A 16,578-nucleotide genomic window follows, 5' to 3' on the forward strand; every position below is an offset into this window, starting at 1 on the left:
CTCACCTGGCTGTTAGGAAGACCACTGCCCAACTGCCTGTTTTGGCCTCCCCTACATCTTCACCGGCATTCTCAAACCCCAAAGCAAGTTTGCTTGTGTCAAATGTCAGGGAAAATCCTACTGCACTTCAGTATTAGGGAAAATCCTAGTGCACTTCAGTATTAGGGAGAGGAGCCACCAAGTCAGGTTAATATGTTGGTAATTTTTTTGAGGTAGATGCAGTCTCCAAATCACGACTCTAATAGGCAAATTAAAAATACAAGTATAAAGGCACAAATCCCCAAATGGGTACTCACAGCTCTGGATTCACATGAAAAGTACCAGAGGGGCTGGTGTAATTGTTAAGGTGATTGCCTCAAAGACGCAAGGTAAAGGGTTTGATTCTTGGGAAGCATGGTGCTAAAAAAACAAAAAGGCCTCCTGGGTTCAATAGCCTAGTATTCACTGATGTGATGCGAGGCAGACATACAGGCAGAAACACCCCCCCCCATCTACAATGAATTTCATAATGACATCCACAGTGTGGGAGAGAAAGGCCTTGCACAAAAATGTCTGAAAGCTCTGACATGAAGCTGGATGATCAGGTGGCCTTCTGCTCACTGGCTAAGGTTCTTATTGCATCAGTGACTTAATAAAAGTATGCTTTCCAACCTGTATTGCTGAATGCAATAATTCCTGTAACTCTATTTTCCATACAATCAGAAATCAACACAATTTTCTGTTTCAGTAAGCCCATAACATGCTGTTGACATTTAAGCATATGAAACTGGTAGTTTAAAGCTCTGATTGCCAAGGTTGCAGACGTATAAACCTTCTTACCCCATCTATCCAGTGCCCTGGAATCTCTATCAGAAGGGGTAGGATTTTTGGCTGTAGAGGCCTTTACATTCTTGGGACCCTGAGAAATAGTCTCAGGATCAGCAGCAGGATTTTTTAAAAGAAATTTGTGGGAGTCAGGAACCCTGTAATATCTGTCTGGCTTACTAGGAGCCAGAGGCAGGGAATCAGGAGCCATGCTTGATTCCGAGAACACATCATCCACAAGGTCTAATACAGGAGGCATTGCCAAAGGCCTATGCTGTGGAAGAAGGAAATCCCTACGCCTCTTTTTTGATTCAGAGATGTCCTGACTCTCCTAAAGTATGCAAAGTCTCTCCAAAACAGTAATCCTCAGGAGGAGATACAGATGGGATGGATTCCTCTGCATCAGAATCCTCACAGGGTCGAATAGAAAATTCCTGATCAGAAGAGGAATCAGAAGAAATGGAAACCTGATCTGAAGATTCATAATCAGTGCCTTGCCTAAGCCTCTTAGCAGGGGGGGTTGGGAAACCCTGATCAAGGTAATTAAATCCTCAGCCATTTTGAGTATCTGTTTTTTAGGCATAGGGGTCTGAGCATGTGGCTTATGCGTCGGTTTTTTAGACACAGAAGTTGCTTTTGACCTTGTTTTTGCTGCTGACGTCGGTTTAATATAAAAATGTTGAGGCCTGAAAACACCCTCAGAAGCCAGTGCCTGCTCAGCGGCTCCGGACCCATCCAAGGCAGAGACATCTGCGGGTTTAACAGACTGAGAATGTCACGGCACACCGGACTCCGCATGGGTCTCGGTAGAGGCCTGCGACTCAAAAGTAGCAGGTATCAGGGGCAGCGAAGGCGCCTCACTGAGTACCGGCGAATCAGCGACTGACTTAGGAGAAGCTTCATCGTCGGTTTTGGACCTCGACGGTCTGTCTCTGTCCCTTTCTTTGCATTTTTTATGAACTCCGGTAGTCGGATTGCTAACCGATGACATTCCAGGATAATTAAATCTTGAACCAAACTATTTAGAAGCAAAAATATATTGACGCTTAATAGTGCGTTGGTTAAATCTAGCACAAAACCAACAGCAAGGCACATTGTGATCAGGGCCTAGGCAAGGAATATAGTACAAATGAAAATCGTTATGAGGTATTTGCTTCCCACAAGTAATGCAATTATTAACTTTTACTGACATCGAATGTATAAGAAGCACAATAAAGTTCTAGTGGAGCTGTCTCGATCCAGAAATAATTATCCTTTTATTCAGACACATAAAAAAACAACTGGTTTAGCGCTTTCATCTACGCTATCGTAGACTTCATCAGAACACTAGTTTCTCATTACATTAACCTATATATACAAAAATAACCGCCAAAATCATGCAATTAGTTAATTAAATGTACTTATTGGCTTAAAGCCACAATTATTTCTTAAAATACATTCATACATTCCTAAAAAGAACTGGCCCTTATTTAATGGTTAGTTATATCAAATATAACACTTCCATATATTAGATTGTACATAAAAGAAATTCTAAAAACTACATCAATCATTCATGAGTATTAACTCCTACACTTTTTTTAAAAATTAATATATAAACATAATATACTAACATATATTGACATACATTGATAAAAAACACATTTTAAAAGAATACATTCCAATACTTTACAACCATACTTCTAATTTGTTGATACTTTAAATTCATTGCATATTTTTTTATATAAATTTATGTATGGTGCTTATAATATTGAATTAAAAACATTAGTTATAAACATTAATTTCTTAGTAGGGGTTTAGTGGGTATGCAATCATTTAATCCTGGGGGTGTTGCTGCATTTAACCTAATTTGCCACTTGGTTTCCTTCTCTGAAACAAGTGCCTTAATATCACCACCCCTAGGGTTCTGTTTCACCACTTCCAAAATACCAAACAGGAAGCCAACACACCCTTAACTACTATTTAAATGCCTATACAAGGCATTATTGGTATCTTTTTTACGAATGCAATACAAATGATCATATATTCTGTCTTTTAGTCTCCTGTCCATTTTACCCACATAAAAATAATGACAGGAAGAACATATTGCTAAGTATATCAGATGCTGTGATTGGCAATTCCCTTTACTAAAGTTAATCTTGCTTCTTAAAATATTGTCAAGTACTACACTCTCCTTGTCTATAATATTGTGGCATTGATTACAGTGTCCACATTTAGTGGTTCCACCCTTTCCTGAGTGTATTTGTTTGTTAATTATATTAGACCTTGTTTCAAATATTCTCTTAAGGTTATAATCAGTTTTATATACATAAGATGGCCTCACCCCCAGTTTATCACTAATACTATCATCACTAGTGATTATATTCCAGTTATTGTCAATAATCTGTTTAATCTCCCTCGCCTGTTTACCAAACTTTACTATACATGCCCTCTGAAAATTTTGACCACCTTGTACTGTACTGGAGTTACTAACTTCCATATTTGTCTGTTTGGGCGATGGTCCTACACCCAAAACAGGGGTATATTTTTTTCCCCACTCTTTAATAATAAACATAGTAACATCCTGCACTAGGTCTTCAGGATATCCTCTATCCATGAATAACCTCCTCAAAAAAGCCATCTCCTTGAGGAAATCTTCCTTGACCGTGGTCATCCTGGCCACTCTAATGGATTGACCTTTAATAATACTTTTCTTTTGAGAATACGGATGATTACTAGTATAACAGAAACAGAACCCTAGGGGTGGTGATATTAAGGCACTTGTTTCAGAGAAGGAAACCAAGTGGCAAATTAGGTTAAATGCAGCAACACCCCCAGGATTAAATGATTGCATACCCACTACACCCCTACTAAGAAATTAATGTTTATAACTAATGTTTTTAATTCAATATTATAAGCACCATACATCAATTTATATAAAAAATATGCAATGAATTTAAAGTATCAACAAATTAGAAGTATGGTTGTAAAGTATTGGAATTTATTCTTTTAAAATGTGGTTTTTATCAATGTATGTCAATATATGTTAGTATATTATGTTTATATATTAATTTTTAAAAAAAGTGTAGGAGTTAATACTCATGAATGATTGATGTAGTTTTTAGAATTTCTTTTATATACAATCTAATATATGGAAGTGTTATATTTGATATAACTAACCATTAAATAAGGGCCAGTTCTTTTTAGGAATGTATGAATGTATTTTAAGAAATAATTGTGGCTTTAAGCCAATAAGTACATTTAATTAACTAATTGCATGATTTTGGCGGTTATTTTTGTATATATAGGTTAATGTAATGAGAAACTAGTGTTCTGATGAAGTCTACGATAGCGAAGATGAAAGTGCTAAACCAGTTGTTTTTTTATGTGTCTGAATAAAAGGATAATTATTTCTGGATCGTGACAGCTCCACTAGAACTTTATTGTGCTTCTTATACATTCGGATTTTTGTAAGTTCTAGTTTTTGGCGTTTATAGTTTTTACTGACATCGGTAAGGAGCAAGAAAAAGTTTCCTCAACGGGGTACTTCGCTTTAGTTTGAAGACATTGGTTCTGAAACTCGATTACGAAAATTTCAGGAATCGGCCGACCGGCACTTGCAAACTGCTTCTGCTTAGGGCACCGCGCGGCAAGAAAGACTGGTAAAATGGTGTCAGCTGCATGTTTTATACCCCTGACGACCTGATGTCATGGAAGAGGAGACAGCAACCGACGCAGGACCCAAGACTTTGTTATTCAGGCCAACTGAGGGCAACCTGCTAGCGGATTACCCAAATGTAATGACTGCAACAGTGAAACATGAAGAACATCAGCACTGTTGCCTCTCACCTTTTGACTGTGTGTCCTAATAATGTCCGCAAGGTGTGAAAGCCAGCTCTGCAGCAGGACACCTCAAAAATCTAGACGTCAGATGGGATGGCTGAATGTTTGCTTACTGCACAATCACCATAAGTGATTTGTAGAACAACAGAGATGCAACAGCCTGAGAGGCACTCACCTGGCTGTTAGGAAGACCACTGCCCAACTGCCTATTTTGGCCTCCCCTACATCTTCACTGGCATTCTCAAACCCCAAAGCAAGTTTGTTTGTGTCAAATAAGTGTCAGGGAAAATCCTACTGCACTTCAGTATTAGGGAGAGGCGCTACCAAGTCAGGTTAATATGTTGGTAATTTTTTTGAGGTAGATGCAGTCTCCAAATCACGACTCTAATAGGCAAATTAAAAATACAAGTATAAAGGTACAAATCCCCAAATGGGTACTCACAGCTTTGGATTCACATGAAAAGTACCAGAGGGGCTGGTGTAATTGTTAAGGTGATTGCCTCAAAGACACAAGGTAAAGGGTTTGATTCTTGGGAAGCATGGTGCTAAAAAAAAAACAAAAAGGCCTCCTGGGTTCAATAGCCTAGTATTCACTGATGTGATGCGAGGCGGACAGACAGATTTCTAAATGCCTACTAAACATGGCAGAAACACCCCACCCATCTACAATGAATTTCATAATGACATCCACAGTGTGGGGGAGAAAGGCCTTGCACAAAAATGTCTGAAAGCTCTGACATGAAGCTGGATGATCAGGTGGCCTTCTGCTCACAGGCTAAGGTTCTTATTGCATCAGCGACTTTATAAACATAAAGCTTTTCAGAGAAACAGTTGTAAATCAGGCTATTCTAACCTCCAAATGAAATATATTAGAGCAGTGTGCACCCCATTTTTATCTTTTTACCTTCTCCATGAGTGATCCTGTTTGGAGGCATGGGCCCTCTGACATGTATAAGGCCAAGACGGTTTGGCATCTCATCTTCATTTGGGTATTCACAGTTGTTATAATAATCGACAGAATGAACAATACGCAGGTACAGCAACAACTTGTCCAAAACCTGAAAGGAGGAAAGCTACAGTTAGAATCCACTAACAGCTTATCATTTTTTTTTAATCTGCAAGTAATGCCACCTAATTAAAACACACTAATTATATCATTCCCCCCAATGCATGTTACTACAAGCTATGCTATCAACTTGCTAACACTGCAGATGTTAGCAGTAGGGTCAATGCTATAGTCATAATGTTTAAGAACTCTGGTGCAGGTGAAGCCCTACATTTTTGCCAGTGTTTCAGAGCCCATCCCACCTCCTCCCTATGCCAACCTGCTCTATTGTCTTATGTCCAACATTTGTGCGTTTTCTCTTTGTACTGTCATCAGCAGGGGCAATAAAGGGCAAGTCATGTTTACTCAAGCTAGTGGATTTTTTTTTTTAATTGAAAAGGTCAACAAAGGATGAATGCAAAGTGGTACACACCGCATACCATGACCTGACCAAGCTTTTGTTAACTCCCCACTCGGGCATAGTAGGAAAAGCTAAATAAACTGGAAATAAACCCTAATGACACCAGCTGGACTGCCACCTGGCCCAAAGATAGGGCGCGATTAATCAAAATAGGGGAAGTTACCTCCACAAAGAGTTCAGTCACAAGTTGAGTCCCCAGGATTCTGTGCTGGGACTTTTACTGTTGGACATCTACTTTAAAAAGGGCTTTGGCTGACTTAAGTTTGCAGATGACAGCAAGCTAGGGGCAAATGGACAATAGAGGTACAACTGCTGAATCCTTCACAAATGCACTTTATAAGCACTTACACAAGTGCATAGATTGTGCTATTCCTAAGAGCATCAAGATGCTATCCTCCAAAAAAATCTAGTGGTCCCCTGCCATAAATAAACTCTACAACAGAAGAAAGAAACTGTTGCAAAAAAGAGTAAAATCCCATTACTGGAGGAAGTCCTGGTCAGCCTCAGTAAGAAGCTGAGATGCCTCATAAAATCATCCAAAGCTAGTTTTGAAAACAAAATTGCCACTGATTCTAAAAACAACAAAGCATTCTATATCTATGTTAAGAATCTCAATGGCAACACTCAGATCTGCTCCGAGTTACAGCACAATGGCACTAAATATACAGAACCAACTGATATTGCCAACATCCAGGCAGATTTACCTCCCTCTCACCCTCTAAAGGGCCCATCTCTATACCGGAAGAATGCAAAGTTCCTGTAATCACGGCTGCACAGGTAAAAACCACACTCTCCAAAGCCAAGAACACAGCATCCATGGGACCTGACAACATCCCAGGCTGCATTCTACACAAACTACAGAATGAACTGGCATCCCACCTAAGCACCAAGTTAAATCATAGCCTCACCTCAGGCTGTGTGCCCACTGAATGGCGCACAGCGACCGTTACCCACACCACAAAGGGGGAGCCACCACAGACCCCCGGGAACTACTGCCACGAGCCTGGTCTGCAAGGCCATGGAACGTATCATCATGGAACTTGTAAACAAAGACATTGGTAATGTCCGAACTCTGGACCCCACCCAGTTTGGGTTTGTAAAAGGTAGATCATGTCTCCTAAATCTGATGGACTTCTTTGAAGCAGTCACCAAAGCTGTAGACGAGGGTAAGGTGGTTTACACGGCCTATCTAGATCTCGTCAAGGCTTTTGACACCATCCCCCACTCTGGAATTGTAGACAAACTGACGGAACTAGGTATAAATCCCTATGTCACAAGATGGGTTACCAAATGGCTCACTGACAGAACCCACACTGTGAAAGTAGCAGACTCTAAATCAGACTTCAGACCAGTGACAAGTGGAATACCACAGGGTTCAAAGTCCTGGGATTTTGGCTAACCAAGTTCACAGAAGACTGCAAACTAGGAGCCATAATCGAAACTCCCAACAATGTGGACATCCTACAAAAGGGTATCAGTGAGATAGATGCCAGGTGTCACAGCCATGGCCTCAAGCTCAATGCCAAAAAGTGCACGGTCAGCCCCTTTGATAAAAACTCTGTACCCATGAGCTACCACATAGATGGTAGTCTGTTTGACACCGAAAGTGTGACAAGAGACCTTGGGACACAGGTGGACAGTAGTCTCGAAATCCTTCTACATGGCACACTTCATCATAAAAGGCTTCTCAGCCAGGAAAAAGAGGTCATTGTTCCCCTCTATTCGTCACAAGTTAGACCCATTATAGAGTGCAATGCCCCTTTTGTTATATACATCACAAGACATCTACAACAACTGGAAAGGCCGCAGAAATACCTTACAAAGAGGATTACCCGCCTCAAACAGATGCCCTACACAGACCGTCTCAAAAAACTCCAGCTTTACTCCGTTGCATATCACCTACTCAGAGGCAATCCCTCTGAGCTACACGCTCTAGGAACATAAACCTGATCACCACAATAAACAGAACATGCTGGAGGGATAGATTCCTTTTCCCAAAGACTTCCCATACTCTGGAACAAACTAGCTATCTATATATCAAACAAAGCTCCTCATTAGCACTCTTCAAGAAAAATCTTGATGATTGGATGGGAAATAGGAAATTCACCCCAGGGAGCACCTCTGTGGCTCTGCTCGACAGGGGCACAGGAAAATAATTTTCTTGGGTGGCGAAAGCCAGGGTACCTTTTTGGCTAGGCTTATATAGGCCCTAGGGCCAATAATCTAGTACCTACCTATGAACCCCAAATGACTTGTCCATCCTGTACGAAGGTTTGTCCCAAATAAACCGGTAATAAAATCATGGATTGAAACTAAATACTAAAAATGCATTACTGTGACCTTTGGGAAGTCATCTACCCCAGGAAACTACCACACTGACAATACTCCCCTAAGAGCTGACCCAGTTAGGGATTTGGGAACCTGTGTGCACAGTGATCTAACTTTTGACTAACATGTGTCTATTGTTAAAGTCTTTCTATATTGCACAGCTTATAAACAAAGGGACAGTCTCTAGTTAAGGGATGTCACTTCCCCCATTACTCAGCCCTCATTAGGCTAATCACTGAAAAGACATGCCCCTTTTTGTATGTTATCTGTCCAGACACATGCAACAAGTGAACACCCACAGAGATACCTTAAAGGATACTAGGCCTAAACAACACGTCTTACATGGACCTACTCAAAGCTTGGTCACTATACTCAGTATCCTACAAAGAGGTGACCTATGTCTGGCATTCAAGGCATCCTACAACCAGTTACTGATGGACTTACTGCAAATCAGCAAGTCAAACGGCATCAGAAATACTCCGCCTAGAAATCAAACTCTTTTGCAACATCAACAGAATGGTTTGGAAGGATAAGTATATCTCACAGAGAATGCCACTGTGGAACAGACTCCCCATCCACAAAGTTCAACCCTTTCCACATTCAATCGCAACTTAGATCTATGGATGGGAAACAGAAAACTTGCCTCTGGGCTGCCCCCTGTACTACTAATGGACATAGGCAACTGCTAAAAGCTTCATCCCATGCATAGGTCCCCTCAAATTATCTGTGGTATGCTCCCAGTCATTGGCATTAGGGGCAATATATAATTATCGACAATGGGATGGGATAAGGCTAATCTATAACCAAATGGTCTAGGTTACTTTGAGCGCAAAAAGGAAAATTTGGTAGGCTTAAAATGGCCTGCAAGGACAGCTAGTCTAGTACTTGCCTATGAGCATGGCACACAAGAGGTCTAACCCAACAATAAACAGAAACAACTTTGTTAGTATGACAGCATACATTATCCTAGCAAGCTCTTCCATTCTGCTAGACAGAAAACCCTGGGCTAACTTCCATAATCCTGAATGGAAAAGGTCTTGGAACCTTATCCCAATCTCCATTACTTTTCAACAAGCAGCAAGTTGTTTAAACCTGAAAAAAATATAAGCTTGCACGAACATTTTGAATACTCTCAATCTACATGGCAGGAATAACATTCTGTCTCGCATGTTAAATGTAATGGCCTGTTCAAATAACACACCTTCAGGAGTTTCTCATCTCTTTCTACATTGGTATCAGATGGATTCCCATCCTTTGTGACCTCATCGACTGACTCTGTAGCATTACCCAGAAGTTCTTCCTCTTCAGCACTGACCTCATCAATCAGATAGTGAGTGATGTTTTTCAGGATGGGATTTTGAGAAGGGATGCTCTGCAAAGACGGAAGAAATAGATGCCCAATCAGCAAGACTAAAATCAGTACCAGGTACCAGTGAAATAAAACCTATTAGTCATGTAAAAGTTGCACTGTTTAACTATGCAAAAATAAACCTTTCACTATTTCATAAGCAAAATAATAGCGTATATACACAATTTTTTCTATGCCATATTTTCCTAAAAAAATTTTAATCACAAAATCATGTACAGTAGTATCAATATCCATATTTAATTACACCTAAAAATTCAAGGAACAAAAAAGTGCTCCGCAGACTAAACTTTACTATGTTTTAACATAACCTGATGACAAATATCGCTGCAACACTTGTTGCATCTTTGACATGGTACAAACAACTGAGAATGGAAATGAGCTAGTTACAGCGATATCAGAAGTTAAAAAAAAAAAAAAAAAAAAAAAGTCAGATGGAATACAGACTACATATGCCTGTTATTGAAGCCTCTTGATAATGACATGGTATTAGGGAGTGCAAAACACCTAACACTGAAGAGATGTATTACTTGCTTTTGAAAATGATGTCAGTGGAAAACGTTCTACATTCCCCTGTAATTCTTTTGCTAGAACAGAATCTGGCATAACAGAATATTTATACAATTGCAATAGCACATGCTCAGCAAACCCCAATCCTCTACATATCAGACCTATCCTCATCACTCCTCCTTCTAAACATAAATGTAAGGAGCATACTCAACAAAACTCATGATCTCCATGCCCTACTAGGCCTATACAAACCTGACATCGTACTACTAACAGAAACTTGGCTTAAGCCTGAACACCACAACAATGAAATTACTGCCCCTGGCTATGACATAATACGTAAAGATAGGTCAGGTAAAAAGGGAGGGGGTGTAGCCATCCTTTTCCAAAGCCACCTCTATATAAAACAAATTGAATGCAACTCCCAAGAAGTTCAAGACATAGAGCTAATTCTAGTCAGACTAAAAAGTACAGTTTTGTACCTACCATAAATGTAGACGTTCGAGTGCTCACACTGCTGCAGTCATCACACTTGGGTTATCTTGCCATCAGGCGGTCCCGCAGTCGGCCAGAGCTTCAAAGTCTTGGTCCGGCGTCGGTTGCTGTCGCTTCTTCCCTGACGTCAGTGCGCCAGGGGTATACAAGATGCATCCGACGCCATTTTCTTCAGTTTTTCTTGCCCCCAGATGCTAGGTGCCCCCAAGTAGATAGGCAATACATATTGCTAATAAAACATATATAAAAAATAAAAACAATACCTTCAGTTACAAGTAAATACACCACAAAGTCTGTATAGGACAGAAAGGTATAGATAAGTCCAGCTAGGACAGAGGGGAGGGAGGGTAACCTGGACTGCAGCAGTGTGAACACTCGAACATCTACATTTATGGTCGGTACAAAACTGTACATTGTTCATAGTGTTACACTGCTGCAGTCATCACACTTGGGTAGAATCCCAAAGCTAAAGATGGGTGGCTGGTCTATAAAGAGTTAGGATTGGCTAAGAGGCCCTGTAGAACTGCAGTGGCGAATCCTGCTCTGGATTTAGAGTAAAGAGGCAAGTGGCAATGCTTGGTAAAGGTGTGCACTGAACTCAAGTTGCAGCCTCCAAAATTTCCTTGGTTGGTACTCCTCTGAGAAAGGCTGTTGAAGTGGCTGTTGCTCTGATAGTGGCCTAATGTTATTAGGGACCAATTTTCCATGCTGTGTGTAGCAGTAATGAATACAGTGTCCTATCCATTTGGAAATAGTCTGCTTTGAGATAGCCTTGCCCTGTGATCCTGCAGCATATGCTACAAACAGTTGCTCAGTTTTCCTGAAAGCTTTTGCTTTGTCCAAGCAGAAGCGTAGCTGCCTGTGTATGTCCAGAGTGCAAAAGTTTCTCCCCTTTATTCTGGGGTTTGGATAAAAAGTTGGCAAATGGATGGTTTGGTTAAGAGCCACACTAGATACCACCTTTGGCATAAAGGTAGTATTTGTCCTTAAAGAAACTCTGTCCTGTTGGAATATTATAAAAGGTTCCACTGCCATTAATGCCTGTAGCTCTGAGACTCTTCGTGCTGAAGTTACTGCCAAGAGCAGAGCTGTTTTCCATGATAAAAATTTTAGATCGGCTGTATTGGCTGGCTCAAAAGGTGGCAAGGTCAGTTTTCCAAAACAAAATTGAGGTCCCAAGTTGGTGTTGGTGCTCTCCGGGGCGGTCTTATGTTTTTAGCCCCTCTGAGGTACTGCTTTAGCAAGGAATGAGAGAATAGTGGAGGATTCGTGTTGTAATGAGCTGAAATGGCAGAGGCATGGCTCTTAATTGATGAGAAGGATAGGCCTTTGTCCAGCGTCTCAGTTAAGTAATGTAAAATCTGAGGAATGTTTGGGACAAGAGGGTCAAGGCTTGGAGCCTGGTTCCAGGCACAGAATCTCTTCCATTTTTTGAGTAAGATTTCCTGGTGCTAGGCCTCCTGGCCTCCAAAATGACATACATAACCGCTTTAGAGAGAGGTGTTGCCCGTTTGACTAATGAATCTGCCATGCAGCCAGGTTTAGGGTTTTGAGCTGACCGTGCAGGGTCTGATTGTTTTGTTGAGTCAGAAGGTGTGACATTTGAGGCAAAATCCCATGGCGGGCCTTGAGCTAAGTTCTTTAAGATTGGGTACCAGTGCTGGCGTGGCCAGTCTGGGGCAATCAGGATCATCTGTGTTTTTTCTCGTCTGGCTTTTAGGAGTACCTTTGAAAGGAGAGGCAGTGGTGGGAAGGCATAAACTTTTAGGTTTTTCCAGCTGAGCATCCACTTTCCATGCTTGTGAGTGTTAAGTCCTTGTGCAAAATTTTCGTAGTTGGCAATTCAGTGGGGAGACAAAAAGATCTATGTCTGGGCACCCCCATTTTTGCATTACCATGCTGAATATTTGTGGATTCAATTTCCATTCATGAGGGTCCATGATATTTCTGCTTAGGTCGTCTGCCAGAGTATTTTTCTTTCCTGGCAGGAATTGTGCTTGCAGATGAACTTGATAAGTTAGAGCTGTGTTCCACAAGGTCACGGCTTGCCTGTATAGGGGGTAAGAATGAACGCCCCCTTGCTTATGTATCACATTACTGTGGTGTTGTCTGTCTTTAATAATAATTGTCCTGGATGCAGAAGGTCCTTGAAAGCTGTTAGGGCATTTTGAACAGCCAACATCTCTTTTTGATTGATGTGAAGATGCATTTGGTCTGTGGTCCACTTGCCCTGAATACATTTTCCTGCTATGTGTGCTCCCCAGGCGTAATCTGAAGCATCTGTTGTTAGAGCCTGCCTGGCTGTGGGTAGAGTGAAAGGCTGACCCTTGATGAGGAGACATGCCTGTGCCCACCATCGAAACTCCTGTTGTAGGCAGGGAATTATTGGTATTAACTGTTTCTAAACTGTGAGAGTGTTGAGTCCAAACACTTTTTAGGTACCATTGTAATTTCCTCATATGCAGTCCGACATATGGAATTAGTAGTATGCAGGATGTCATGAATCCCAGGGCCTGCAGAATTTTTCTTTCAGGGAGATGGGACTTTTTTTGCCAGCAATTGAAAATATTGAGTCAGTTGCCCTTGTTTGTCTGGTGTGAGATAAGCCATCTGGGCCGTTGTATTTAAGCTGGCACCCAGGAATATTACCTGTTGTGAGGGCACTCGTTTTGACTTCTTTTCGTTTACTGCGTACCCTAGAGAAATTAGCAACCTTTTTACAAACGCCAGATGCTTTAGAAGAATGTCCTTTCTCTCTGCTTGAATGAGGCAATCGTCCAGGTATGGATATATTTGAATTCCTTTTTGTCTGCAAAATGCAATTACTGGTGCCAGGCACTTTGCAAAGACCCTGGGAGCAGTAGAGAAGGCAAAGGGCAGTGCAGAGAACTGGTAGTGCATTGTACCAGCTTTGAATCTGAGGTATCTTCTGCAATCTTGTCTGATAGGGACATGCAGGTATGCCTCTGAGGTCCAAAGTAACAAGCCAAGCCTTCTTGCCCAGCATGGGAAGAAGTTGCTGTAGTGTCAACATTTTGAATTTCGGAACATCCAGTTAAGTACTTAGAGTTGAGAGGTCTAGTATGGGTCTCCAGGCTTTGTCCTTTCTGGGAACCAGGAAGAGTCTTGAGTAAAATCCTTGTCCTTGTTCCTGCTGTGGTACTTTTGAATAGCTCTCATGTCCATGAGGGCTGAAATTTGTTTTTGAGCCTCTGCCCATTGATTTTGTGGCAGGTTTGGCATTCCTTTTAGCCTTGGTAAAGTGTGAAAGTGGAACCTGTAACCTTGAGACACACTATTCAGAACCCATTTGTCTTGGGTGATTGCTTGCCAACTTTGAGAAAAAAGTGCAAGTTCCCCCCTCTAAGGGGGCTGCCAAAAGGGAAGTGCTTGGCATACGAAGGGGGACGTCATTGGAACTGTTCCCTGTAAGGTTGAGACTTGTCCTCACTTCCTTTTGGGGTTGAGGTACCCCACTGTCATTGTCTGGAAGAGCCTTGGGGTTGAGATCTGCCTCTTGGGCGTCTGTATCTGCCTCTCTGTGGCCTGTCTGACACTGGAAAGGACCAATTCTTTGTAGGCCAATTTCTGCTAAATTGAGGTGGCTGTACCTGTAAGAAATCTTTGACTGTTTGCATAGATTTAGCTTTATCCTCCGTTTTCTTTAATACCTCTTCTGCCTTAACACCAAACAAGGTATCATGCTGTAAAGGAGCATCCAATAATTTTGCCTTAACATGGTCAGGTAAACTCTGTTTTTAACCAAGCATGTCTTCGAATCACAGAACCTGTAACTGCGGCTCTACAAGAGGCCTCCAAAGAATCAAAACCACATTGCAGAGTATGTTTTCCCACCTGTTCAACTGCATGCAATAAATCCTGCATTTCTTTATAGTCAGGAGCTTCTGAGCTTGTAAGCATTTTCTGTTTTAACTGAGCCATTAAATATCGTTGGTACTTAAGCATGTGAAACTGGCAATTTAAAGCCCTTACTGCTAAAGGTGCAGAAGTGTAAACTTTCTTCCCCCATCTATCCAGTGCTCTAGAATCTCTGTCAGAGGGGACTGGGTTTTTTGCAATGGAAGTCTTAACCCCTTTGGGACCCTGGGAAATTGTTTCTGGGTCAGCAGAAGGGTTTTTATAAAGAAACTTGAGAGTCAGGGACTCTATAGTACCTATCTGGCTTGGCTGGTGCAGGGGGCAAAGAATCAGGAGATAAGCTGGATTCAGAGAACACATCATCCACAATATCTAACACAGGCGGAATAGCAAGGGTCCTGTGCTGAGGCAATAAAAAGAAGTCCCTGAGCCTTTTCTTGGAGTCTGAATAATCCTGACTTTCCCAATGGAAATGCTCCCTCATGGTATGTAAAGTTTCCCCAAAAGAGTACTCCTCAGGAGGAGAGGCTGAAGGGATAGATTATTCAGCATCAGAGTCCTCATAGGGGGGGTAGAGAGTACCCCTGGTCTGAAGAGGAATCAGAGGAAATGGAAACCTGATCAGAGGAATCATAGTCTGCATCCTGCTTAGGCCTTTTCTCAGGCGGTGGATGGGAACCGCTGATTAGAGTAATGAGGTCTTTGGCCATTTTGAGCATCTGTTTCTTAGGCATGGAGGACTGTCCAGGAGAATGCTGTACTTGCTTCTTTGTCTTTAATGGTGTTTTTGTCTTGGCTGTTGCTTTAATGGTAAGTTGTGAAGGTCTGAAAACACCCTCAGAAGCGGATACCTGCTCAGCGGCTCCAGACCCATCTGAGGGATTAGTTTCCGTAGGCCCAACACCTTGAGTTTCCAGAGGCCTAGTTGTCTCCACATGGGAGTCGGAGGCGGCCTGTGGCTCTGAGGTAGCAGGTGTCAGGGGCTGCGAAAGGGTCTCACTGAGAACCGGCGAACCAACGACTGGCCTAGAAGAGGCCTTGTCGTCTGTTTTGGACCTTGGATGCCTGTCTTTATCCTTGTCCTTGCGTTTTTTTATGAACTGCGGTCGTCGGTTGTTCTGATGGCATTGTATAATTGAACCTTCGGCCAAAGTAGTGCAAAGCAAAATCAAAACGTCGTTTTATAGTGCGTTTGTTGAATCTGGCACAAAACCGACAACTAGTGACGTCGTGATCAGGGCCTAGGCATGGAATACAGTAAGAGTGGAAGTCCTTATGAGGTATTTGCTTCCCACAAGAAATGCAATTAACTTTTTCTGACATCCGTCTGAGGCAAGAAAAAAGCTTCCCCAATGGGGTACTTAGCTTTATTGAAGACTTCGGATCTGAAATTCAACTTCGAAAATCTTAGGAGTCGGCCGACCGGCACTTGCGAACTGCTTTTGCTTCGGGCACTGTGCGGCAAGAAAGACTGAAGAAAATGGCGTCTGATGCATCTTGTATACCCCTGGCGCACTGACGTCAGGGAAGAAGCGACAGCAACAGACGCTGGACCAAGACTTTGGAACTCTGGCCAACTGCGGGACCGCCTGACGGCAGGATAACCCAAGTGTGATGACTGCAGCAGTGTAACACGAACATCTTCACCCCAACAAACAAATCATAATCACTGGAGGTTGTATACCACCAGGCAACAATGCTAGCATACTAGAAAATGTACTCAACTGGATGGCAGTAACCCATCCACAAGAAACTATACTTGCAGGTGACTAACATTGACTGGTCTGAATGCACCAGCCAAAATCCTAACACCTATATTAACCTCCATGGATTTACCCAAGTTATCACTACCCCTACAAGAACAGATCAAACCTCTAAACAACAGTCTATCTTGGACTGGATACTAGTATCTCA

General features: G+C 41.9%; 1 protein-coding gene across 1 annotated transcript in view; it reads right to left on the reverse strand.

Annotated features, from left to right (window-relative positions):
• Positions 1–16,578, reverse strand: part of SRRT (serrate, RNA effector molecule) — a gene marked incomplete in the record, with an annotated part of 984,080 nt that overhangs the window by 533,390 nt on the left and 434,112 nt on the right. The window contains 2 exon segments of the mRNA XM_044077005.1: positions 5,528–5,681; positions 9,619–9,789. Of these exon segments, the coding sequence (XP_043932940.1) occupies positions 5,528–5,681; positions 9,619–9,789 (325 nt within the window).

This window comes from Protopterus annectens, chromosome 7.part0, assembly GCF_019279795.1.
Source record: "Protopterus annectens isolate FY-2018-M chromosome 7.part0, PAN1.0, whole genome shotgun sequence".
NCBI lineage: Eukaryota > Metazoa > Chordata > Ceratodontiformes > Protopteridae > Protopterus > Protopterus annectens.